Raw genomic sequence first — 24,864 nt, 5'->3', positions numbered from 1 at the left:
TTTAAAGACACCTGTAAATCCCCATTAAATTGGGCTAAACTGCTGGATTAGCTGGTAAATGAAAATTTTCCTCAAACATTTGCAAACTGACATCATCCTGACTCCTCACTGAGAGCAAACACTGGTAGCCAACCAAGGCAACTATTCAGAACTGACTCCGCTACTCTGTCAAGCAGACAGCATGCCAACAGACAATTTATAATATGCCAGGCTGTGTCCCCGCAGAGAGTTCTGAGTTAGACCAGATGCCCATGTGATGGCTCACTCCTGGGTCAGAGGAAAGGGTAGGCCAATGACATTCAAGCTACAATAAATAGATTTCTTCATCATTCAGAATATCTGCAAGATAAAGAGACAGAGAAAAGCTCAGCCATGATTCCATCTGGCCCAGCAGGTCTGTATAAAAAGGGAGGAAGGAGATAATTAGAAGAAATTATTATATTATCAAACCAAAGAAAACAAGCCTTTTCTCAGAACAGTCCTATAACCAACACGGAAATGGTAAAACAAAACAGCCCATCCATTCAACAGTGACCATCAAAGGATGAAACACAGGAAGGGGAGTTCATAGGTACAATTTCTTTGCCTTATTCTGACTATTGTGCAATTTTTATAAATTTATCTCCATGCCACTTTGAGTGTAAACTGGTCCCAGGAGAGACTCGTTAGACAAGAGAGTCCTGGAGGAAATAAATTAAATGCCACTGATGGAAGGGTTGACTCCTTCAGGTCACTACAACTGCAGGGAGAGTGAATTTGCACACATCCTGGCAGAAATAACTCAACAGAAGATTCGGTGAATGCACATTGCTTTGGAATTAGAATACAAACTTAACTCTGCTCTGCTGCTCTTTTGTAATGTCCACAGGCTCACCAACTGGTCCCTGAGGCAGCTGGACAAGTCTGCCCGTCGCATGCAGAGTGACTCATCAGCACCAGGACCACAGATGCACAGAATCCACCTTGAGATTCAGTTCCTTTTCATGGAAACTGAATGTGCCAGCCACATTCAGTATCAGGTTTTTATAAATCTCCAAAGAGAAATTCTGCCCAGTAGCTAAACAGTTACTTCAAAAACCTCGCTGCCCAAGTGGCTCATGAAATGAGCTAGCTGGAGGTAAAACCCACCAAAAGATTTGAACCTGGTGTTAACTGCTGATGTTTAATAAGCAAGAAGAGAGAAATCAGTCAAAGAGCAGCAATAAAAGGTCTTACGAGGCTTTTTCAATCGTAAAACAAATTCATAAAATATATTAGCCTGGAAGTAATATTTTTATTCACTGATCCTCCCAGTTGTTACCTTCTTCCATGCAAGGACTTACTCTTTTTCCAAAAGCAGTTTATTTACTTACTAGATGAACTAGTGGTCGCCTATATGCCTGAGTATCTCATACCAAAAAAAAAAGTACAAATGTTGCGATTCCTGCCTCCTTATATTATTTGAAAAAAGCTCAGTCTTTGGAGTAAGACAGAGATGATTTAAAATATCACTAGCATTGTGACCATGTATGTTACTTAACCTCTCTGTGGTTGTTTCCTTGTATGCCAGATACCAATAAATGTTTAATGTATGACTTATGGGTAATGAAATCACACAAATATTACAAAGCAGAACATTTTGTACAAAGCACAAGGGCTAATGGGTGCAAATTCCCTTATTCTTCCTATCTACTCCCATCCGATTTTAATGTGGGCACATGGCATTGACTGTACCCCAGGACTCTCCTGCCATCTGCAATGACTAGGTAGGGAGAACAGGAGGCTCAACGTGGGAATTTAACAGGTTGGTGTAGCAGCAATGACTTTCAGAGCTGAGCAATTTTTGTTCCCATTTTTCCATGCTAAGACAATGTGACTCATTCTCTTCCTGCAACTGCAATCATTTCAGGAGCTGAAGATCTAGGGGCTTTTCACTGAATTTCCAAAAGCATCTGGCAGAAATTTGCCTTTATTAAAATCATGTGTTCTCTAGGCAAAATCCCATAAGAGCATGCACTTTCTGACATAATTTTCCTCCTAGAGCAAAGGTTTGTGTACCAAAGTACAGGTTAACATACGGCTCAGTGTAAGACAAGAATAGTTCATGTATCAAATCGCCCCAAGCTCTGAACCAGGAGAGGGTGGGTAAGAGTGTCATTCCTCTGGGCTCACAGCTCACAGCTGGCGGCAAAGCTGAGCCTTGCCTGGCCTATTCTCTATGCCTTTTCACCACCTGCAGCCCACCTCAGTCCCAAAGTGCTTCACAGGAACTGGTTAAGCAAGTGTCTACAGCAACCATATTTAAAGCTAAGCCTTTTTACATAGTTCCAAAGGCTATGATCTAAAGAATTCTGGGAACACCTTGATTTCCTCCTCTGTTTTTCTTAATCTGCAATCTGTCTCCTGTGGCTGTTGAGTATTGATTTATCAGGCTATTATGTTAAATCTACCTGCAATGTACATGGGAAATTCTCCTCTTACCCACCTTCAGCTTTCTAACATGGATTACTTTCTTAAAGAGATCATGAACCTGAGATGAGAAAGTACAGGTATTAAACAAAACAACAACAAAAAAAAACAGCAATATGTCAATGAAAATACTTCGCAAAAAACAAAGGAGGTACAAATATTATTAACTCATTTTATAGTAGCTCTGAAAGTCCTTGCTACAAGTAGTTGTTTGGGGAGATAACAACTCATCACTATTTTGGGGACAAAATTTTGGCTTGTGAAATCCAGGTTTAAAGTATCACAATGCATATCTCTCTTATTTCAAGTATACATACGAAGACTAACACCACACACACACACCCCTTCATGTACTTTCAATAATTTGCATACATTCTTGATAATAATGAGCAAGTTGGCCTCATGCCTACTTACAACTCAAAACTAGTGCATATACTAACATCTGTCTTCATGTATAGTAAGCCGTCCACATTCCAAGCCTTTTGTGGCCATTGAAAATCAAATTTTAGATCCAGAAAATGACAATGCTTTAGAAGTAGCATTTAACTTAAAGACATGAGAGACTTGAGGAGGTTACTTTACATCTCATCAAAACCACAGGAACTGTCAACAGGAAATCAAAAGATTACAGACTGCATTTAAACTAAATGTAGGGAAATCCTCTTAGAATGAATTCAGAGTCTGCCAAGAAAGGTGGCTAGTGGGAGAGTTTTTTCCCTCTTCTTCCTTCCCAGCTTGTCCTGGCCTTCACCGTCTCCGCAACATCCCTATTCCACTCATTCTAATATCTCCCTGGCCAGCCAGACAAATTGGTACTTCATCTCTCCGCATTACCATCATTCATTTCCTCTGACAGAAGCCTGCTCCTACAGAAGACTCACCACCTTATACAGCCAAAAAGCAAACTTTGGCTTTGGGTTGAGGTCCAGATTCTACGGCTTTATCACCTGACACAAATTTCCAATGATCCTTTCACGTTAGTACAATACAGTTATTGGCAATATAACTGGATAATATTTACTGTAAATGGTCCAAGGTACACAGAGGGACACATATAGTGGTGACCATAACAGTCCCTAGAGGTCTCAGAACTTTTTAGAAAACAGCACTCCTACAGGATTTCAAAAGAGAACTTTTCCTGTGGATAATACAGTAGAGGCCATTTCTCCTTGAATGTCATAATGTTACCCTGTAAAACATAATACTTATTCTCAGGTCTGTTCTATTTCTCTACAGAGCTGTGCTTTACCATTAAATATTTAAGACTAATCCTCATTTCTCAAATGATTTTACGGACAAGTCCTCATATACCTGGAAAAAAAATGGAAGGTAAAACAATTCTCTAGTGTCATTATTCTAGAGAAGAGACATAGTAGATTATGGTCAAATTACAGATACTATATATACTAAGTTTACCAGATAATCCCTGTCACTGTTAACAACTCAATAAAGATAATCCCCACGATACTGGGGGGTACGTGAAAAATGCATGACTTTGTGGAAGACCCCTTCCCTTGACCACTATCTTTGCAGCCTCACCTCATTCCGAGAAACAGCCTCGTTTTTGAGAATAATCAGGTTCCCGGCACTCTGCCCACTTTGGCCTGTGAGGTGCCTGCTGTCAGTTACTGCTGCTTGGGCTGCCACAGACGCTGGTCCTGTCTGGGCCCCTGTGTTGTAAAACATGAAAGTGTCACTCCCTGAGCCTGCTGTCAGACAGGCCTTGTAGCAGTAGGTCTTGGTGAGGGAGCCATTCCCTCGCACTTCAATGAAGTGCGGCTGCACTTTGAGGCCGTGCGGTATCCTGGCATCAATATTGTTGTTGGCCTGTTTGTACAGTTCTGCAGGACACCGCTCCCTCACTCCACAGAAGCCTCCACAGCACGCAGTACCATAGGCAGTGTAGCGGTAGCACTTGATGATACTCAAAACAATGATTGTCAAAAGAAATATAAAAGACACTGTGCTTAATGCTATTATAAGATAAAGTGTAATTTCAGAGTACGTTCGAGGGCTCTTAACACGTCTCTGGGTGTCAGGGAGGATTCTGGAAACTCTATCCACCACAGCTACTGTAATAGCCACAGATGCTGATAGTGATGGCTCTCCATTGTCTCGGACCACCACAGTCAGGTTAAAAGTGGCACCACTCTCATCTCCCATCTTCCTGGTAGTCCTTATTTCCCCTGTGTGCTGCTCTACTTTAAAGAGGTCCAGGTCAGAGGTCTGGTCCAGGTGGTAAAAGAGCCAAGCATTTTGTCCAGAGTCTGAGTCCATGGCTATGACTTTGGTGACCAGATAGCCAGCAGGGGCAGTTCGAGGCACCATCTCAATGGCTGCTGATGAATTGGTTGAGGTAGGGTACAGGATGTGAGGGGGATGGTCATTCACATCTACCACATACACATTGGCGGTCACAGTGCTGCTCAGTGGTGGGCTCCCCTTGTCCTGGGCCTCCACAGTCACATAGAACTCCCGGAACTTCTCGTAGTCAAAGGAATTGACAGCATAAAGGCTGCCACTGGCACTGTTAATGGAGACATAGGAGGTAACTGGCAGCCCTTGAATCTCCCTCTCCACGAGGGAGTAGGTCACCTCTGCGTTCTCCTTTTCATCTGGGTCTGTGGCTTGCACGGTGCAGAGCAACACCCCTGGCAAATTGTTCTCCTGGATGTAGATGGAGTAGGAGTCCTTCAGGAAGCTTGGTGGATTGTCATTGATGTCAGAGATCTCAACCAGCAGTGTGCGCTGGGATGTGAGTTGTGGTATTCCCCCATCGGTGGCTGTCACTGTGATGTTGTAGGCAGCCACCCGCTCCCGGTCCAATGAGCCACTCACGACCAGTGTGTAGGAGTTGCCAAAGCCGTTCAGTCGGAAGGGCAGTGTGGCCTCCAAGCTCAGGCTCACTTTCTGGTTGGGGCCTGAGTCTTGGTCACTGACGCTGAGGAGGGCCACAACGGTATTAAGTGCAGCATTCTCAGGCACTGGGCTATACAGGTCCGTGAGCACCACCTCTGGTGCATTGTCGTTCACATCCACGATGTCCACCAGCACCTTGCAGTGGCCCGCCATGGGCACTGGGCCCCGGTCGGTAGCCTGCACGTAGATCTGGTAGGAGGAGGCTTCCTCATAATCCAGGGCTCCACTTACCCGCACTTCCCCGGTGCTAGCGTCGATGCTGAAGAGCTGCCTCTCCCGGTCCGACGTGTAGCTACTCAAAGAGTACCTGAGTTGGCCGTTGGAGCCCTCATCCGGGTCTGAGGCATTCAGCTTCACCACCAATGTGCCTGGGGGCGCGTCCTCCCGCAGCTGGACGCGGTATGTGGACTGGTCAAAGGTGGGAGAGTTGTCATTAGTGTCCAGGACACGCACCGAGATCTGCGCCGTGCCTGAGCGAGCTGGGCTGCCCCCGTCTATGGCTGTGAGAACCAGGCGGTGCAGGGCTGTCTGCTCGCGGTCTAGGCCCTTCCGCAGCACCAGCTCCAGCACCTTACTGTTCTCCTGCAGGGGTTTAAGGTCCAGCTCGAAGTGATCGCTGGGGCTGAGCTCGTAGGTCTGCACGGAGTTGGTGCCCACGTCGGGGTCCTGGGCGCTTTCTATGTGAAAGCGCGCTCCAGGAGCCACGGATTCGCTTACCTGAAGCTGGTAGTCTGGCCGCGGGAAGCGCGGCGAGTTGTCGTTGATGTCCAGTACCTCCACCTCAACGGCGCTCACTGTCACGGGGCTGTGCGCCAGCACTTCCAAGCTGAGCAAGCAGCGAGGCCGCTGCTCACACAGCGCCTCCCGGTCAATGCGCTCGTTGACGAAGAGCGCTCCACTGGTCAGGTCCAGCTCCAGGTACCGCGGGCTGGGCGCACTCAGATGGCTGATGCGCAGGCAACCCGGCCCCAAGCGCCGCAGCTCCAGCCCCAGTGCGCCAGCCAGGTTGCCCACCAGCGCACCGGGTGCCTGCTCCTCTGGCACAGAGTAGCGCAGCTGGGAGGCCACTGGCTCCGGCAGTAGCAGCAACAGCAGCAGCAGGAGAGGCAGCAGCAGCCAGGGCACGGGCCGCCTGAATCGTGGATGCTCTGTTGCCCCAGGTCTGGTGGCCGCCTGCTCCATAGCCACCCGCCGCGGCGGAGGCAGCCAGGCAGGGCCGGAGGCAGCCGCTTCCCCAGCCATGCTCCACGCCCGACCCCGCCCCCGCCTCCGCTCGTGCGGCCCTGCGCCGGCTCCCCGCGGCTCACGCGCTAGCAAATGCCTGGGGCCGCTCCCCTCGTAGGCCCTCCCTTGGGCTCCTGGCCCCTCCGCCCCCGCTGACTCCCCATATCCCCGCTCCTCCGCTCGCCTCGGAGTCGCTCAGCCCGCTCCGCTTCCTGCAGTTGCTGCTGCGGCTGCTGCTCCGGCAGGAGGGAAGAGGAAGCAGAAGGGGAGGGGGAGGAATGCTCAGTAAGTCCGGCTCCGATTCCGCACGGAGGTGGTGGACAGAGACCCTGGACTGCTCAGCTGCTCCAGCCACGCCAGTCCCATCTGGATCACCCAGGACTCGCCGGATCCCAGTAGACCGCGGGCACAGGGCCACTCCCTTTCTCCCTGCCCCCACCGTCCTGTTCATCCAGCCTTCGCCGTCTGTAGGCTGCTTAACGGATCTTGTAAGGAGATTACTCTGGGAAAAGCAGTTAAATCACCAGGACTCGAGCTATCAGCTCCGCAAGAAAAGATTTCCAAGCGCTATTTAGGGAAATAAACTGAGGAGCCTCAGCTAAATATGCTCTTGAGCTGTGTCTCCACAAAGGAAGCAAGCGCAGAGTAGGCGCGCTAGGGTTAACAGTGATGGAGATCTCGGACTGATTATTTACATCTTCCCCTGAAACACACCTACCAAAAACCAAAACCAAACCTGGTGCCGTAAAGTCAATTCCGACTCATATGACCCTATAGGGCAGAGTAACACTGCCCCATAGTGCTTCCAAGGAGCGGCTGGTGGATTCGAACTGCCGACGTTTTGGTAAGCAGCCATAGCTCTTAACTACTGCCCTACCAGGGCTCTAAACAGTGTTCAACTCCTGGGGCAACGGAAGGAGGATGGCAAGTGCAGGCCCCTTTCAGGAGCAAGACTAAAACTAGCATCCTGGAATTCAACACTCAATTCTGCTCCCGGCCAAGTGGCCCTTACTTCCAGTGTGTGAAATAACCACTGTTGGCAAATGACCACTATTTCCGTGTTTAAAATTCTTTAAAAATCGGTTCCATGACACTCCAGGTAAACCTCTTATTAACACGTTTTGATCACAGTGGGTAATATCTAAATTTTTAGATATTCTTCCCTCAAGCTTTTCCTAGTTTTACTTCAAATCCTTTTCATTTATCGCCCAGAACATTTTCTTTGTTCTTTCAAGAGTGATTTTAAATTTTTTTCTTTAATAGATGGCAATGTCTTCAAGAGCCTGCAAAGCCATTAAATCAAGAGTTACTCGTGATTCCCCAAGCCAGGCTGAAATTCAGACTCCATTAATGATTTGCAGTAAAAGTTTGCTGTTATTAAGCAAAATGTGAAAGGCTGAGATTTATTTTACAACAGCCAACAACTTCAATGGTTGCAACTTACCTTCTATAAATATAAGGCTCATTTTGACCTCTGTGCCTCCTTTTCCCTAAGATTCCCCCTTGCATTGCTGCAGAGGCAACACAAAGATAACCAGTTAGTCCTCTTCAGTGAACAAGAAGGCAGAAAGGTCAGAGGAAGCCTTTCTGTGCTGTGCCATTGCCTCTGCTTCTCTGTTCTGCACACTCAGACTCTTCCCAGGCCCTCTCATCTCTTCCACAGGATATTAAAATCCATTGCCTCACGTGTGAACAGCATTCACTAAAATGTCCTTTTTCTTTTTCATCTCCCAACATCTTCTCACTCCTAGATCTTCCTCAGTGGGTCATTTCCTAGCTATGCGCTGGAACAAAGCCAGAATGAGACCTGATACTTGGCATGCTTCCTCCCCTTGAGGGAAAAACTGAAGGGGACAAGGTAATGATGCCAACACCTAGATTTCAAAGGCCTGGACTAGCACATCCCTTCCACCTACCGAGTGCATTGCTGACAACACACCATGACCTAACAATTTTATTCCGGAGAAGCTTCTAGCTTCCTATCACTATTGCTTCTTATTTGTCCTCTTTGTTCCCTCAAGGGTGCAGAGTGGGAAGCCATTTCCATCACATTCTATTCCTGTCTCCTTTCTAAGGTCTCTGGTTTCTCCAGCTTGTCTGAGTCCTCCCAAAACGTCCCTACAGTAACTCTGTCTCTGTTGGCTGTAGTAATTTGGTCTCAGAGAGCCTGCACCTCTCAAGTGCACAAATTGTAGGCCTGGCCTATGCCCTCGCCCATTACTTATTTCTGAAAATAAATGGCTTATAAGTGGAATCACGTTGTCAGGAACAGTGACCTTTTCTCCCCTCATCTCTTTTCAGACCCTCATAGCTGTTGTCACTTCTACTCACAGCTCAGAAACCTGGTCACTGGGTAGTGACCATGCCTGGACCTATGCCCCCCAAAAGATCACAGGCAATTATGTAAGAAATTAAAGTGACAAAGCCTTGGAGATGTTTTTAATGGAAGCCCCCAAGTAGTACATCTACAGAGAAAAACCAGAGCTCATCTTTTAGCAATCTTACCATCCTTCAGTGAGGACACCTGTCTATTTTGACGGTTTGGACCATAAGTGTCACCTAGTATTTACTCCCTGAATGACTGATGAGGCAAACGAAGAGCCAACACAATCAACCACTTTTCCAAAGACACTGTACTAAAGAGATGGTCTACTCTGTATTTGGCACCAGACTGATTGAGTTCCTCACAGTGTAGCACTGAGTCTCCTGCAACCTTACCAGTTAGTGGAATGTGATTTCGTAGACTGCTGGCAAGTACCCTGTCTACAAATATTAATGCTAGTGTCTCAACCACATCATTATGCATTCTTTCAGACCTTCAGAAACCCCCTATTAAAAAGCAGAATAGCACCGGAATTAGGACCACAGATTTTGGAGTCATATCCCTGCCAATGACTCACTGTGTGGCCTTAGACATGTTACTTAACCAAAGCTTCACTTTACTCATTTTAATTGGGGAAAACAATATTAAGTAAAACTCACAGGGTTGTTGTTTTGATTACATTAGATAATGTACATAAAGCAATTTGCACAAGGACTAACAAGTACAGTATTGTTATTATTAAGTGCAACGAGTTATGATCAGGTAACACTTTGGCTGGCAGTCTACATACAGCATGGCCCCTTACGTATCAAACACAGACAAGCACCTGTAATTATGCCAGGTAGGAAGTCAATGATGATGGGGAAGATGAGTATGCATCAAAGTTAAGTTTTCCCAATTATTTTTATAAATTTCCTTATTTTGAAAACAAAATAAAAAACCAGTTACCAATGAAAAGAGACTTCTGCCATCAAAATTCTTTTGAAGGATTTTTTTCCCTTCCAAGAGATTCACCTTTTGGGGATACGTGGAAATATTTTAGCAACAGAGTCTGGAGGAGTTCCCAAACATGCTGGAATCTCCAGCAGCCAGTATAGAGCTTGGCACAGAGGTACTCAATGTTTTTCGAACAGAACTCAATTTACAATTTTGTGCAATTCTCTCAAATACAAATAGCCTTTTTTCTCTCCCCCTTTCTAAATTTTATATACATTTCAAGGTCCAGCTTAAAACCCACCTAATTCATGAAATACTGTTTATTCTAAACACAATGATTTTTCTTTTTCACAGTCTGTGGCATATTTCTGAATACCAAATTATACACCGACGTGTCGTTCTTTAATTCATCCAAATACTTTAATTTTATCTCCTTAATTATAAGCAGTGTTCCACTGCTATTCATAAGGTTTTCACTGGCTAATAATTTTCAGAAGTAGACTGCCGGGTCCTTCTTCCTAGTCTGTCTTAGTGTGGAAGCTCAGCTGAAACCTGTCCTCCATGGGTGACCCTGCTGGTATCTGAATACCGGTGGCATAGCTTCCAGCATCACAACAACACACAAGCCCCCACAGTATGACAAACTGACAGACACGTGGGGGTTTAATCTGTACGCTGAACAAATAATACGAGAAGCTGGACTATATGAAGAAGAATGGGGCATCAGGATTGGAGGAAGACTCAATAACAACCTGCGTTACGCAGATGACACAACCTTGCTTGCTGAAAGTGAAGAGGACTTGAAGCACTTACTAATGAAGATCAAAGACCACAGCCTTCAGTATGGATTACACCTCAACATAAAGAAAACAAAAATCCTCACAACTGAACCAATAAGCAACATCATGATAAATGGAGAAAAGATTGAAGTTGTCAAGGATTTCCTTTTACTTGGATCCACAATCAACAACCATGGAAGCAGCAGTCAAGAAATCAGAAGACGCATTGCATTGGGCAAATCTGCTGCAAAGGACCTCTTCAAAGTGCTGAAGAGCAAAGATGTTACCCTGAAGACTAAGATGCGCCTGACCCAAGCCGTGATATTTTCAATCACATCATATGCATGTGAAAACTGGACAATGAATAAGGAAGACCGAAGAAGAGTTGATGCCTTTGAATTGTGGTGTTGGCAAAGAATATTGAATATACCATGGACTGCCAAAAGGACGAACAAATCTGTCTTAGAAGAAGTAAAACCAGAATGCTCCTTAGAAGCAAGGATGGCGAGACTGCGTCTTACATAGTTTGGACGTGTTGTCAGGGGGGATCAGTCCCTGGAGAAGGACATCATGCTTGGCAGAGTACAGGGTCAGTGTAAAAGAGGAAGACCCTCAATGAGGTGGATTGACACAGTGGATACAACAATGAGCTCAAGCATAACAACTATTGTAAGGATGGCACAGGACCAAGCAGTGTTTCATTCTGTTGTGCGTAGGGTCGCTATGAGTTGGAACCGACTCGACGGCACCTAACAACAACAACAATTATAAGCAACCTGAAAGCAGGAGGTATGTCTTATATTTCTGTGTATTCTTCATGGTGTAGGAAATCTTATAACCAAACCAAACTAGTTGCCGTCATATTGATTCCGACTCATAAAGACGCTATAAGACAGAGTAGAGCTGCCCCAGAGGGTTTCCAAGGAGTAGATGGTGGATTCAAACTGCTTACCTTTTGGTTAGCAGCCAAGCTCTTAACCACTGCGCCACCAGGGCTCCAGGAAACCTTATAGACTCTCGATAAATAAGTGTTGATTGCATCATTTTATTCAAGTCCTTTAGCAAATTCAAGAACTGCTACAATTCAGGCATTTCCCCTTAACTGTATGGACAGACCATCTGTAATGGAGAGACGGCTCAGGCTCCTACAATGATTCAAGGATGGATTTCTTCCTTTAAGCTTGTCAAATGAAGTATTTCAAATCTGGAGACATAAATCCCACTAATAAAGTTACTGGACCCTAAGAAAGGCTCTGCCCAAAAGTAATACATCATCACTCTATTTTATAATTGTGAATTATAAAATAAAGGTATTTTTTGCTTATAACTAATGAGAAAAGTGACATGATAATGGAAGTGCCAAACAAACAAAATGCCCAAGACAGGGCATTTTGTTTACCCTCATGCTATACAAGGACTTTGAAATAGTATCCTTCAATTGTATCCCTTAATTGTATTTGTCAAATGTATCATGAAGTCATTGGGCACAGGAGCAAACCAATTATAACACAACACTGGTGTTCGGTGAACTTTCCTGATTCTCATAAATTTTCCTTTCTCTGTTATTAACATCATTACAAATCATTTTACTTTGGGAAATCAAACAATCAGGAGGCTTTTGGCCACAGGGCAAAAGGACATGCTCATTAGCTTGATAAAGCTTTGGCCTGGGCATTATGGGGGTATCTCTGCCAAATAGGGAAGCATCTAATTTCCATTTTTAATTAGTGTATTTATGTTGCTCCATAAACTAACCACATGTTGTATAATAATAATAATGAAAGACAATGGACGCTCTCAATGTTTAGTGTGGTCCAAGAGAGTTTAAAAATTCCATCTTGTCAAAAAGGAATAGGACTCTTGATCTTCATGCATCTCTAGATGGAAAATATTTTCCACTTTGATTACAGCATTCTTTACAAGTATAGCATCCACTGGATGAGGAGTTGAAAATATTTTTCATGTAATATGAAGCTGACTTTTTCATACATCCTTCCAGAGGGAATACATTAGTCAGATATTTGGCATTAATAGTTGGCTTTTAGGGAGCGATCCTCTAAATTTTTAGTTCTGAGAAATGAATATGCTATTGGTACTTGGCTGAGACTTCTGAAATTTGCTTAAAATAAATAAAGGTATGCTAAGCTACACTGAGTCAGAATCGACTTGATGGCAATGAGTAACAATAAAAAGAGAGAGAGAGGCTAAAGGCTTGGGGCAGATTGTGTAGTGTTAACAACATGAAATCAAACTATTACATTTTTCAGGGGCTCTGTCTTTTCTATCAGCATTCTTAATTGAGATAACCTAACAAGCATAATAGAATATTAAAGGTTGAGAGATATTTAAAAAGTATCTCATCCAAGTCCTTTAGTTTTCCTTAAAGAAAGATGTTAAATGAAACTTGAATCCCAAGATCAGTAAGGAGATGAAAAGCATAAAAGTGCTCTAAGTAAGTCAAATGTTTATAACCCGGTAAATGATATTCCAGGGTACTGAAAAAACTTATACATGTAATTAGAAAATTAAATCTCCCATTTCTTAAAAAGTACCACAGAACTTGATATAAATTCCTTCAAAACTCTAATATTACTAAACTGCTGGTTTAGAAACACTTAAAGGCATTCATACTAGAGACACTTATAAACAAAGGCATTAACTAAAAACTGGTAACATCAAACCAACCACAGACTTTAAAACTTTTTTCACATAGACACTTTAGATTTTCAGTTGTTAGAATCACTGATATAGGAAATGCGACAGGCATAGTATATCTGGAATTCACTGAGACCTTAAAGTTCACCAATGCAGACAAGTTGCAAGACAGTATAGCTAGGTGATTCAAAGCTGTTTCAATAGTGCCAGAGTGTTTATTAATGAAATACTTAGGAAGGAGAGAATCTAGTGGGGGGCTGCAGAGAGCCACCCTTGGTCTTATCCCATGCAATATTTTATCGATGACTCAGACAAGGACGCATCAAGTGTTCCAAGAAATCTAGCAGCAAGTGGAGCTCTATTGTAATAAGAATAGCAACTGCCTAGGTTGAGCCCATGTTTCTAGTTCACTAAAATAAGTACCAGTATCCTAGTCAAGACTTAATTCATACCTACAATGAAATGGCTTTCCCAAAATTCATGAATTTGTATTTAACTTAATTTTTAGCTTTTAGTATTGCCATTAAAACTTGTTCCAAGTTTCCATTCATCACTGGAGGCTTCTTATTTAAATAGAAAACCTTCTTTGGCCCTGTTTCTCCTCTTTCATTGTGATTTTAGCCACAGAATAAAATAAAATGGGAAATTGGCACCGAAAAAAATCTTTGTTCCCAAGTGAGTTAAGCCAAAATATTCATTCATTGATTTGGATCTTTTTTTTTTTCCCCTCCTTCAATAAATGTAGATATTGTTGACGTACCTTGAATTTGAACTACTTTCCAAAACATGATCTGAGCTCAGTAAATGAAGGCCACGGTTTCTCCTGTATATACTCATTGTGTTTGCCACTTGAGAAAATGCACATACACCTCTAAGAAGGGTCAAAAGTATCCACTCATATATTCAGAGTACACCATAACTGTAGCAAGTAGTTTTTGTTGGTTTTTTGGTTCCCTCTTTTGGCATAGTGGTTAAGTGCTATAGCTGCTAGCCAAAGGTCTACAGTTCGAATCTACCAGGCCCTCCTTGGAAGCTCGATGGGGCAGTTCTACTCTGTCCTATAGGGTTGCTGTGAGTCGGAATTGACTCAACAGCAACGGGTTTTTTTTTTTTCCTTGAATCTTGGTGGTTTAGCACTTAACAGCTTGCATATTACTTCTATATAATCTCATTTAATCTTCACAAGAACCCAATAAGGTGAATATAGATGAAAAAATTGGATCCTGGAAAGATGAAGGAACTTATCAGAAGCTCCAGGGAGCTTTTTAACATACCCCTGATTCTTGAGATCTAGAGAAACACAACATCCAACCACTATACCTGTACCCCTAGTTAAGAATCATATTATTGGTCTCAAGCTATTAATTTCCAACTACGCATTTCTTCCTTTTTTAGAAACTTCAATGTTCTGTATACATTTTTAAAATGGCTGGCTTTAGCAAAATCATGATGCAAGGAAGATTTGTATTTCACATCCCCAATCTCCTCTTGCAATACCATCTTCCCACCTACAATATTCTGTCTAAATAATGGAGTTTTACAAGTGAATAGTATTTTTCTGATAAAAATCTCACTCATGTATTCCTTGTGATAGATTTTTGTAACGTAATTCCTTAATCATATGTACAACACATTATAAGATGGGTAAAATATAAATCCTCTAAATTGGTCAAGTTAAGATGTACTGTGTTTTCTGTGAATATTAAAAGGCCCCTTGTGATGGTTAAGGTTGTGTGTCAATTTTGTTGGGCCATTATTCTGAGTGGTTTGATAGTTGTATGTTGTGATCACTTCCATGGTGAGATTTGATATGTGATCACCTCCATGATGGGATCTGCTGTGAGTGGCCAATCAGTTCAAAGGGAGTTTCCTTGGAAGTGTGACCTGAATTGAATATAAGTGGATATTCTGGCAAGGCTTGTGGGCTTTTGCTCACTCTGGATCCTGCAGCTGGGTGCTGTTCGTCTGACCTCCGATGCTTGGGACTTGAGTTAGCAGCTTACCTGCAGTGTTGCCTGCCAACCTTGGGATTCATCGATCTTCACAGCCAGTGGGGCAACAGCCCTACTCTTTGACATGCCAATCTTGGTTTGCCAGCCCCTGGGGCTACATGAATCAGGAGAAGCCTCTAACCCCACCCAGGGACTTGGGACATTCCAGCCTCTACAACCACATGAGCCATTTTCTTGATATAAATCTCTCTCTCTCCAAATGTATATATCTATAAGCTTTATTGGTTTTGCTTCTCTAGAGAACCCGGCCTAAGACACCTTTTAAGGCATTTTGAAGAGATAATTAACATTATCTAAGACCTTGGCTTATCAAAGCTAATTTTTCTTGAAGTTATTTATAAAAAGCTTACAGATTCTTTAACTTTGTGGTAACCTCAAAAGCTTCTTGTAGGGAGTGAGATCGAACATCCAATTCCATTAGCATTTATAAACCCCCCAACTGGGAGCCCTGATGGTGCAGTGGTTAAGAGCTCAGGCTGCTAACCAAAAGGTCTGCGGTTTGAATCCACCAGTTGCTTCTTGGAAATCCTACGGGGCAGTTCTCTGTCCTACAGGGTCGCTATGAGTCAGAATCGACTAGACAATGGGTTAATCCCACTTCAAAAATTTTAATCACATTGTCTGGTTAGATTATGCATTTGGGTACAACCCTCTTATAGTAATCCTTCTTAATATAAAACCAGACTTTAAAGATTTGGCTCTAAACAAAACTCATTGCTTTTGAGTTGTTTATGATTCATGGCTACCCCATGTGCTTCATTGTAGAACTGCACATAGGGTTTTCAATGGCTGTAATCTTATGGAAGCATACAGCCAGGCCTTTCTTCCACAGTGCCATTGGGTTAGCAATCCAAAGCCAATCACTTGCACCACCCAGGGACCAGATGTTTATTAACTGCGGGTTCTTGGGAAAGTTGTTTAATTTCTCTGAATCTCCGCTTAGTGAAATTAAGGAAATACAATATTACTATAAACAGTTGTTACTAGAAAATTTATTGTGAAGGCACACATAGAATATTTATTAAATTGCTAACCAGAAAAAAGAGAAAGGAGAGTACAGAAATAGAAGTCTCCTGTAATTATCCAAATAACCTGGGGAGAAAGGAGGGATGAGTCAAAAGAGATAGATAATCCAAGCTTCCGCATTTTTTTCCTCGATCACAAGCAAAGAAAGCATACTGTACTTGGTTGGCAGAGATGAGAATGAAAATCTGACACTGGGTTCTATTTACATAGTATCTCTTCACTAACAGTCTCAAAGATCTTAAAATCATTTACCTCCATGCATCTACAATTTTATGATTTGGTTGATGCCAAGTTCAGCTTTTCAGAACTGAAATGGAAAAAAATATACACGAAACCCCCAGATCAGTCAATCAATTTTTGATTTTTCTCTCTTTATCTAAATCTACCAGGCATTTCTCTAATGAACCCAAAACCAAAAAACAATAGTGATAACTTTAACAAAGGCAGAAAACTGAAACAGAATGGCTCAATAATTTAATAGAAACACAGAGATGATTTCAAATACAACTAAATAAAAATCTCACTTTCCTTCTTTCTAATTCAGTGTCACATCTATTATAACATACAGTTGTCATTCTAAGACATTCAATATCCTTTATAATTAAAATTTCATCATAGCCTCCCATGATTGGTTTTCTGCAAGTACTTTTATGTTAGACTAGTATTACTTTGATCCAATTATCATAAGCTCATTTAAAATCTCAACTGTGTATGAAATATTTATTGGTTCATAAATCCACATACACAGACGATATATTGGACAGCTCCGTTTCCTAGAATATGTGGATTTAGAGCTCCTTAAGTTAGCAGGAGTTGAAGAATAAAGGGGATTTTCAAATTACAAAAAGTCATTCTTTCCAAAGGTCAATAACGATGTTTGGTAACATGTGTTCAGAAAGTAGCAACAGCCCAGATAAAATCAGGCTGTGAGAATCCTGGGTACAAGGATGAGTATTATATTACTGAATGGAAAAGCCTGTTATAATTCTAACTTGACAATTATAAATTGGGGTAGGCATAAAAAACTATCACTGATTATGCCCTATTCTTTTTTTCCTCCTGATACATTTTGAAAAGAATCACAGAGGACTTCAACGGAGTTAAAACAGGAAATGTCAACTTGGAAAAGCAGGAAACAGGTAATCACATTCTTTCCCACAACTATTTTTAAAACTCTTGTATGTTGGTCTGATGAAATAAGATTTAAATTTAAATTCATCAAGCATTCATTGAGTATCTAGTATGTGCCAGTCCTAGAGCATGTATTACCTAATTGAATTCTTAACAAAGAAATATTTTTATGTGCATCAAGGTTATTGAGTCAACATTAAAAGTGAATAGAGTGAAAATCAAAACCATAAAGTTCTTAAAAGAAAATGTAGGCAAGGCTGTGGAACTTAGGTTTTCTTTTTTCTTTATTGTGCTTTAGATAAAAGTTTACAGTGCAAATTTGTTTCTCATTCAAAAATTTATACACAAATTGTTTTATGACATTGGTTGCAATCCCTACAATGTGTCAGCCCTCTCCCCCTTTACAACCCGGGTTCCCTGTGTCCCTCCAGTATTCCTGTCCCTTCCTGCCTTCCCATCTTTGCTTTTGAGCAGGTGTTGCCCATTTGGTCTTCTATACTTGATTTGAAGTAAGAAGCATGTTCCTTACATGTGGTGCTATTTGTTTTATAAGCCTATCTAATCTTTGGCTGAAAGGTGGACTTTGGGAGTGGCTTCAGCTCTGAGTTAGCTGGGTGTGTGGGGGCCATAGTTTCGAGGGTCCCTCCAGTCTCTGTCAGACCAGTAAGTCTGGTCTTTTTTTGTGAATTTGAATTTTGTTCTACATTTTTCTCCCACTCCGTCAAGGGCCCTCTATTGTGATCCCTGTCAGAGCGGTAGGTGGTGGTAGCTGGGCACCATCTAGTTCTTCTGTGCTCAAACTGGTGGAAACTGTGCTTCATGTGCTCCATTAGTCCTTTGGACTAATATTTCCCTTGCATCTTTGGTTTTCTTCATTCTCCTTTGTTCCTCACAACATGCATAAATATGGAAGGCATTATGCTGCATGGAATAAGTTAGTCACAAAAGGACAAATATTGTATGAGACTACTACCATAAAACTCAAGAAAAGGTTTACACACAGAAAAAAAAAGCAATCTTTGATGGTTACAAGAGAGGGGAGAGGTGGGAAGGGGGAGTCACTAACTAGATAGTAGACAAGTATCAACTTTGGTGAAGGGAAGACAACACACAATATAGAGGAAGCCCGTACAACTTGACCAAGGCAAAGTCATAGACACTTCCAAACACCTTGAGGGACCAAGTTACAGGGGTTGAGGGCTCCAGACCATGGTCTCCAGGGACATCTAGGTCAATTGGCATAACATAGTTCATAAAGAAAATGTTCTACATCCACCTTGGTGAGTAGTGTCAGAGATCTTAAAAGCTTGCGAGCAGCCATCTAAGATGCATCTATTAGTCCCATCCCATCCAGGACTTAGTTTTTAATGATAGATATCAGATATAACAAGAAAAGCAGGGGCAGCAAAATGCAAAATAGATAAATGGGACCTTATAAAAATTAAATAATTTTTGCTCATCAAAAGACTTTATTAACAAAGTGAAAAGACAATTCACAGGGAGAAATTTGGGGGGAACTGTATATTCAAAAAGGGTCTAATATCCAAAATATATAAAATATTTCTACAACTTAACAAAAAGACAAATAATCCAATAAAAAAAGGGCAAGGACTTGAACAAACATTTTACCAAAGAAGATATTCAAATGGCCAACAAGCACATAAGAAGATGCTCAATTTCATTAGCCATTGTTGTTTTTGGGTGCTGTCGAGTCAATTCCCATTGACAGAGTAGAACTGCCTCATTGAGTTTTCTTGGTTGTACTCTTTAAAGAAGCAGATCACAGGTCCTTCTCCTGTGGAGCTACTGGATGGGTTAGAACAACCAACTGTTTGGTTAGCAGCTGAGTGCTTAACTGTCGTGCCACTAAGTCTCCTTCATTAGCAATTAAAACCAAAAACTAAACCCATTGCCATCAAGTCAATTCCGACTCATAGCGACCCTACAGGATAGAGTAGAACCGTCCCATAGAGTTTCCTAGGAGCACCTGGTGGATTCGAACTGCTGCTCTCTTGGTTAGCAGCCGTAGCATTTAACCACCGCGGCACCAGTGTTTCTTCATTAGCCATTAGGGAGATGAAAATAGAAATCTGAATGAGATACCACCTCATCCCTATTAGAATGGCAATAATAATAATAAAAGTAAAACAATATCCAGCTATGCAAAGAATAGTGGGGAAAGCATTCCCTATGAGGGAAGAGCAAGTATAAGAGCACTAAAGTAGGAAAAGTCGGGGTACACTTGAAGATTAGAAATATAGCCAATGTAGCTGAAGTTCAGGAAGCAGTGGGAGAGTGGCACCAAATGGGTGAGAAAGACAGGCAGGGGCCAGATCTTGTAGTCTAGAACATCACTGTAAAGCATTTGAATTTTACTCTAAGTATTTAATCCAAGGTAAGCCATTGTAGGTTTTAAAGAGGGGTGTTCTGAGATAATCCAATTCATATATTTTAAAAGATTATAATTTCTGTATGGAGAATGGTCTATGGAGAGCAGGGTTGGGGTTGGGGTCTCAAGTAAACCAGTTCCAAGGCTTTTGCATCCATCCAGAGGAGATACAATGGTAATGTGGACCAAGGTAATGGCTGTCAAGTGGAGATGGACAGATATGAGGTATATTCCAGAGTAGAATTTGTAGGACTGATTAGTGAGGGAGCTGTCAAGGATGACTCCCCAGTTTCCGATATGAAGAATTGGGTGAAAAGTGGCATCAGTTTCTAAAAAGACAGTGGGATGCGGTGGTCTGAGTATATCTGGAAATCAAGGGTTCAATTTAGAAGTGTGTTAATTGCCTGTGAGAAACCCAAATGGAGACGTAACGTAGTCAGTTAGATATGTGAGTGTGGAGCTCAGCAGAGAAGTCTGGGCTGAAGAAGTTAAAATGACAAATGAATAAATATTTTCTAAATAAATATGGGTGCTGGACAAAGTGGCAGCAGTTACCCTTCAGTAACTCTCCCTGTGCTGGCCTCACTCTCCTTTTCCAGCACACCCATGATCCTTATTTCCTATACATAGACCCCGTCCTGAAGTAGTTACAAGGTTGTACAGAATCCATGACCTACCTAAAGCAAAGGGCACTTGGTGTTCTGGATATTCGCAGATAAAACTAATGAAGGAGTCAGAAAACTTCTGAGGACCCAAACCAAAAAAACCTACTGCCGTCGAGTCGATTCCGACTCATAGCGACCCTATAGGACAGAGTAGAACTGCCCTGTAGAGTTTCCAAGAAGCACCTGGTGGATTCAAACTGCCGAACTTTTGGTTAGCAGCCGTAGCACCTAACCGCTACGCCACCAGGGTCTCCTTCTGAGGACCAGTAGCCAGCAAAAGTGTATTTGCATATACTGCTGTATAAAAGCCTCTACTGAACAGATACGTGTGTTTTAGGTTTTTTAAATATATAAATTTTGGTTATACTTGTCTGTGTGAATCAATTTAATTTTTTTATTGGTCTTCTATTTATTTATTTAGGTTCAATAATAAAAAAAAGTTTACGCTCCTGTGTAAAATTCAATTAATTCAAAATTGTAAAAAGTTATTAAAAAGAAAAGGGAAGTCCTTTCAAATTCCACTCCCTTGTAGACTACATCATTAACAAATTAAGAGTATATTCCTCCAGGCTTTTACCTATGCATATATAAATATACACATTTATATATTTTACCAAAATGGAACCACACTATGGTGTAACTTTGCTTTATTTTTACTTAACATAGATGATGGACATCCTTTCTAGTCAGTACATATGGGTCTGCTGTATATTTAGGTGCATTTTTGCAAGTGTGTGCGTATGTGCCTGAGTGTTTATTGTGAGCAGTACCTAGTTAAAAGTATGCACATTTCAATTTTAGTTAGACATACCAAAATGCTTCCTCAAAATCTGTGCCAATTTATACTCTAAATCAACTGTATATGAAACAATTTATTTATTCCTGATTTATCCCCAAATTCTTAGCTCGTAACAAAATATAGAAACATACAGAGCCATTATCCTGTTCATAACAATATTTTGTTTTTCCTTAAGAAAATGTCTCATATCATAAGTACTTCATATGACTCCCATAAATACCTAAATGTTCACTGAAAAAGTTAGCCCACTTCCTTCCATTTATTTTACTTAAATAGGCTGGTTTTGTCAAAATATTTTAATATTATCTTTACCCTATCCATAAGGGTTAAAGTTTGGTTCTTTAAAGAATATACATTCCTTCATACCTAACTCTCCAAACATTCATTTATTCATTTAGTCAGAGTTAAATAAGGAAATTACTAGATGTAATGTTTGGATAAATGTGATATTTAAGCAAGAACTTAAAACATAAGGTCTGAAGCTGAATTTAGTATAGTTAAGCAAGCTCATAAGAGACAGATCCTCTCAGTGATAACAACTGTAACCTCTGGACAAAACATAAAAAGCAATTCCCGAGGGCTCTCAAGAATAAACAGAAGCAGCCAGATTTTGGAGGGCGCTAACAATTGGAGACAGGGACCAGCATGGATTAAGTTTCCTATTTTGGCTGCTTGGCCTCAGGGCATGTCATAGTTGTGGCAGAGCGTAAGAAAGCCAGCAGTCTTTCTGTCCGGAGGAACAAGAAGGAGGAGGCTGGACAACCATGACATTGAAGAGTGAGAGAAGAATCCTGCAGTGGACAGAGCAGAGAAGGGAACCCTAAATTCTGTACTTGAATTTTCCCACATGTCTGCTGACCCTTGGACCATGTACACAGAGCTAAGGCTAAAGCTAAAAGAACTGAATTGAAATTTGACTTGTGGCCTACTATAAGCAAGAGTTTACAATTTTAGTCTAATCAAGTTAATTGTCTATTAAAACAAAAGCATCAGCGCCCTTCAGAGAAATATAAAAGAATCAAGAGTCTCCACAACACAACATCCATAATATTCAGGATATAATCCGAAATTACTCAACACATGAGGAAACAAAAAAATATGATGTACTCTTAGGGTACAGACAATTAAGAAGCCAAATCCGAGATGATACAAATGGAATTGGCAGCCAAGGACTTAAGAGAACAATGGAGGTAAAAGAATCAAGAGTCAGTGAACTTGAAAATAAAACAATAGAAATTATCCAATCTGAAAAGAAAGAAACAAAAAAGACTAAAATAAAATGAACAGTGTCTCAGAAATTTATGGGACAATATACAAGGAATTTATGCTCTTAAAGAACTAAACTTTAACCCTGCTGGGTACAGAGTAAGAATAATATAAAACTACTATGATAAAACCAGACAATATCAAAAAGGTAATTGGAGCCCAGAGGGAGAGGAGAGAGAGAATAGGACAAAAAAAAAAATTGCTCAAGGAAATAAACACCAAAAACTTTCCAAATTTGATGAAAGATATGAAATTACAGATTCAATAAACTCACAAAACCCAAACAGGGTAAATATGAAGAAAATCACATATAAGCACATTATTGTCAAAGCAAAGTATACCCAAAGAAAGTTGCCGTTGTTGTTAGGTACTGTCACGTCGATTTCTACTCATAGCAACCCCATGTGACAGAGTAGAACTGCCCCACAGGCTTTCTTGTCTGCAATCTTCACAGGAGCAGATCACCAGGTCTTTCCCTCATGGAACTGCTGGGTGGGTTCGAACCACCAACCTTTCGGTTAACAGCTGAGCATTTAACCCATGTGCTACCAGGGCTCCTCAGTACCCAAAGAAAGTAGAAGAAAGAAAATAATAAAGGTAGAAGTAAGATCAATGAAATAGAAAATACATAAACAATAGCAAACATCGGCAAAACCAAAAGCTGGTTCTTTGAAAAGATCAACAAAATTGATAAACTCCTAGCAAGGCTGATCAAAAGAAAAGAGAGACCACCAATCACCAACATCAGGAATGAAAGTGATGTTTTTGTCTCAGATTACAGAGACATTAGAAAGATAAGAGAGTATTAACAAAGTTATGCCAACAAATATGACAAATTAGATTAAATCTTACTAAAATACAAGTTAACAAAATTGATATGAGATGAAAGAATATCTGAAGAGTGCTATATTTATTAAAGAAATTTAATTCATTCTCAGAAAACGTTCCGAAAAAGAAAACTCCAGGCACATAAATTTTCTTTTAAGGAAGGAATAACATTAAAGTTACACTAGCTTTCAGAAAATAGAGAAGGAAGGAATAGAATACTTCCTGTGCAGTGAAGGATAAACCTTGCCCAAAGAAAGATTTTGGCCCTTGCCTAGCTCCTAGGAGCCAATTTACAAGCCCTTGGAATATCCTGCCTGATAAAAATGTCTTTGTTTTGGGGGGCCTTGAACTATGCCAGATAGTTATGTGATTTAATGTGATTTATGGTGGGAGCTTTAGGCCACTTGGTATCAACTTGATATTTGGAAGGACTGGAGACTAAGATCAGCCATGTGAGTGGTTAGCCTACCTACATGACCAACCCATAAGAAAAAACCCTGGACACTAAGGCTCAAGTGAGCTTTCCTGGTTGGCAAAATCTCTGTGTTTTGTCACATCATGGCTGGGAAAAGTAAATGTTGTCTGTGTGACTCCACTGGATTCTGCTGTGTGTCCCTTTGCTGATTTTAGTCTGTATCTTTTCACCCTCATAAACCATATCGATGAATATAATGGCTTTTCTGAGTTCTTTCTGTGAGTTCTTCTAGCGAATTATTGAGCCTGAGGGTAGTCTTGGAGACCTCCAAACTGCACCTCCTACCCCATTTTACTAAGTCAGATAATACCAAAACCTGACAAAGACATTACAAAGGGGGCAGGGGGGAGAATTAAAACTGCAAACAAATATTTCATATGAACATAGTAAAAATATTTAACAAAATACCAACAACATATAAAAATAATAATGAACACGTCTAAGTGGAGCTTATCACAGGAATACAAAGTTGTGCCAGCATTTAGAAAAAGCAATCAGTGTAATTTACCATATTAATAAAGAAAAAAATCATATGTTCATTTCAGTAAATGCAAAAAAAAGCATTGGACAAAAGTCAATACTTATGATAAAATTCCAAGCAAACTAGAATGAGAAAGGAATTTCTTTGGTCTAATAAAACATTTGGCTAAAAATGCTATGGCCAGCATAATACTAGGAGTCCTGGTAGCCCAGTGGTTAAGAGCTTGGCTGCTAACCAAAAGGTTGGTAGTTTGAATCTACCAGCTGCTCCTCAAAAACCCTATGGGGGAGTTCTACTCTGTCCTATAGGGTCGCTATAAGTCACAATTGACTCGACAGCAATGCTTTGGTTTTTTGTTTGTTTTAAAATAATACGTAAAGGTGAACATTTTTTCTCTAAGGCTGAGTGTAGTATGGCAAGGATGTTTGCTCCCACCACTTCTATTCAAGATTGTACTGAAGGTCCTAGTCATTGAAACAGCTAATAAAAAGAAATATTAGGTAAAAAA

The 24,864-nt window shown here is 41.2% G+C and overlaps 1 protein-coding gene across 2 annotated transcripts in view; it reads right to left on the bottom strand.

Moving 5' to 3' along the window:
• Nucleotides 1-24,864, bottom strand: part of LOC100656452 (protocadherin alpha-C2) — a 223,290-nt gene that overhangs the window by 50,311 nt on the left and 148,115 nt on the right. The window contains exon 1 of one of the 2 annotated variants that reach the window (XM_003404551.4): nucleotides 3,988-6,549. The exons of the other annotated variant lie outside the window; for it this stretch is intronic. Within the exon in view, the coding sequence (XP_003404599.3) occupies nucleotides 3,988-6,549 (2,562 nt within the window). Of the gene's footprint in view, nucleotides 1-3,987; nucleotides 6,550-24,864 lie in introns of those variants that run through there. 2 annotated transcript variants of the gene reach the window in all.

Source organism: Loxodonta africana, chromosome 2, assembly GCF_030014295.1.
Source record: "Loxodonta africana isolate mLoxAfr1 chromosome 2, mLoxAfr1.hap2, whole genome shotgun sequence".
Taxonomy (NCBI): Eukaryota; Metazoa; Chordata; class Mammalia; order Proboscidea; family Elephantidae; genus Loxodonta; species Loxodonta africana.
This window is presented reverse-complemented; position numbering and strand designations above follow the sequence as displayed.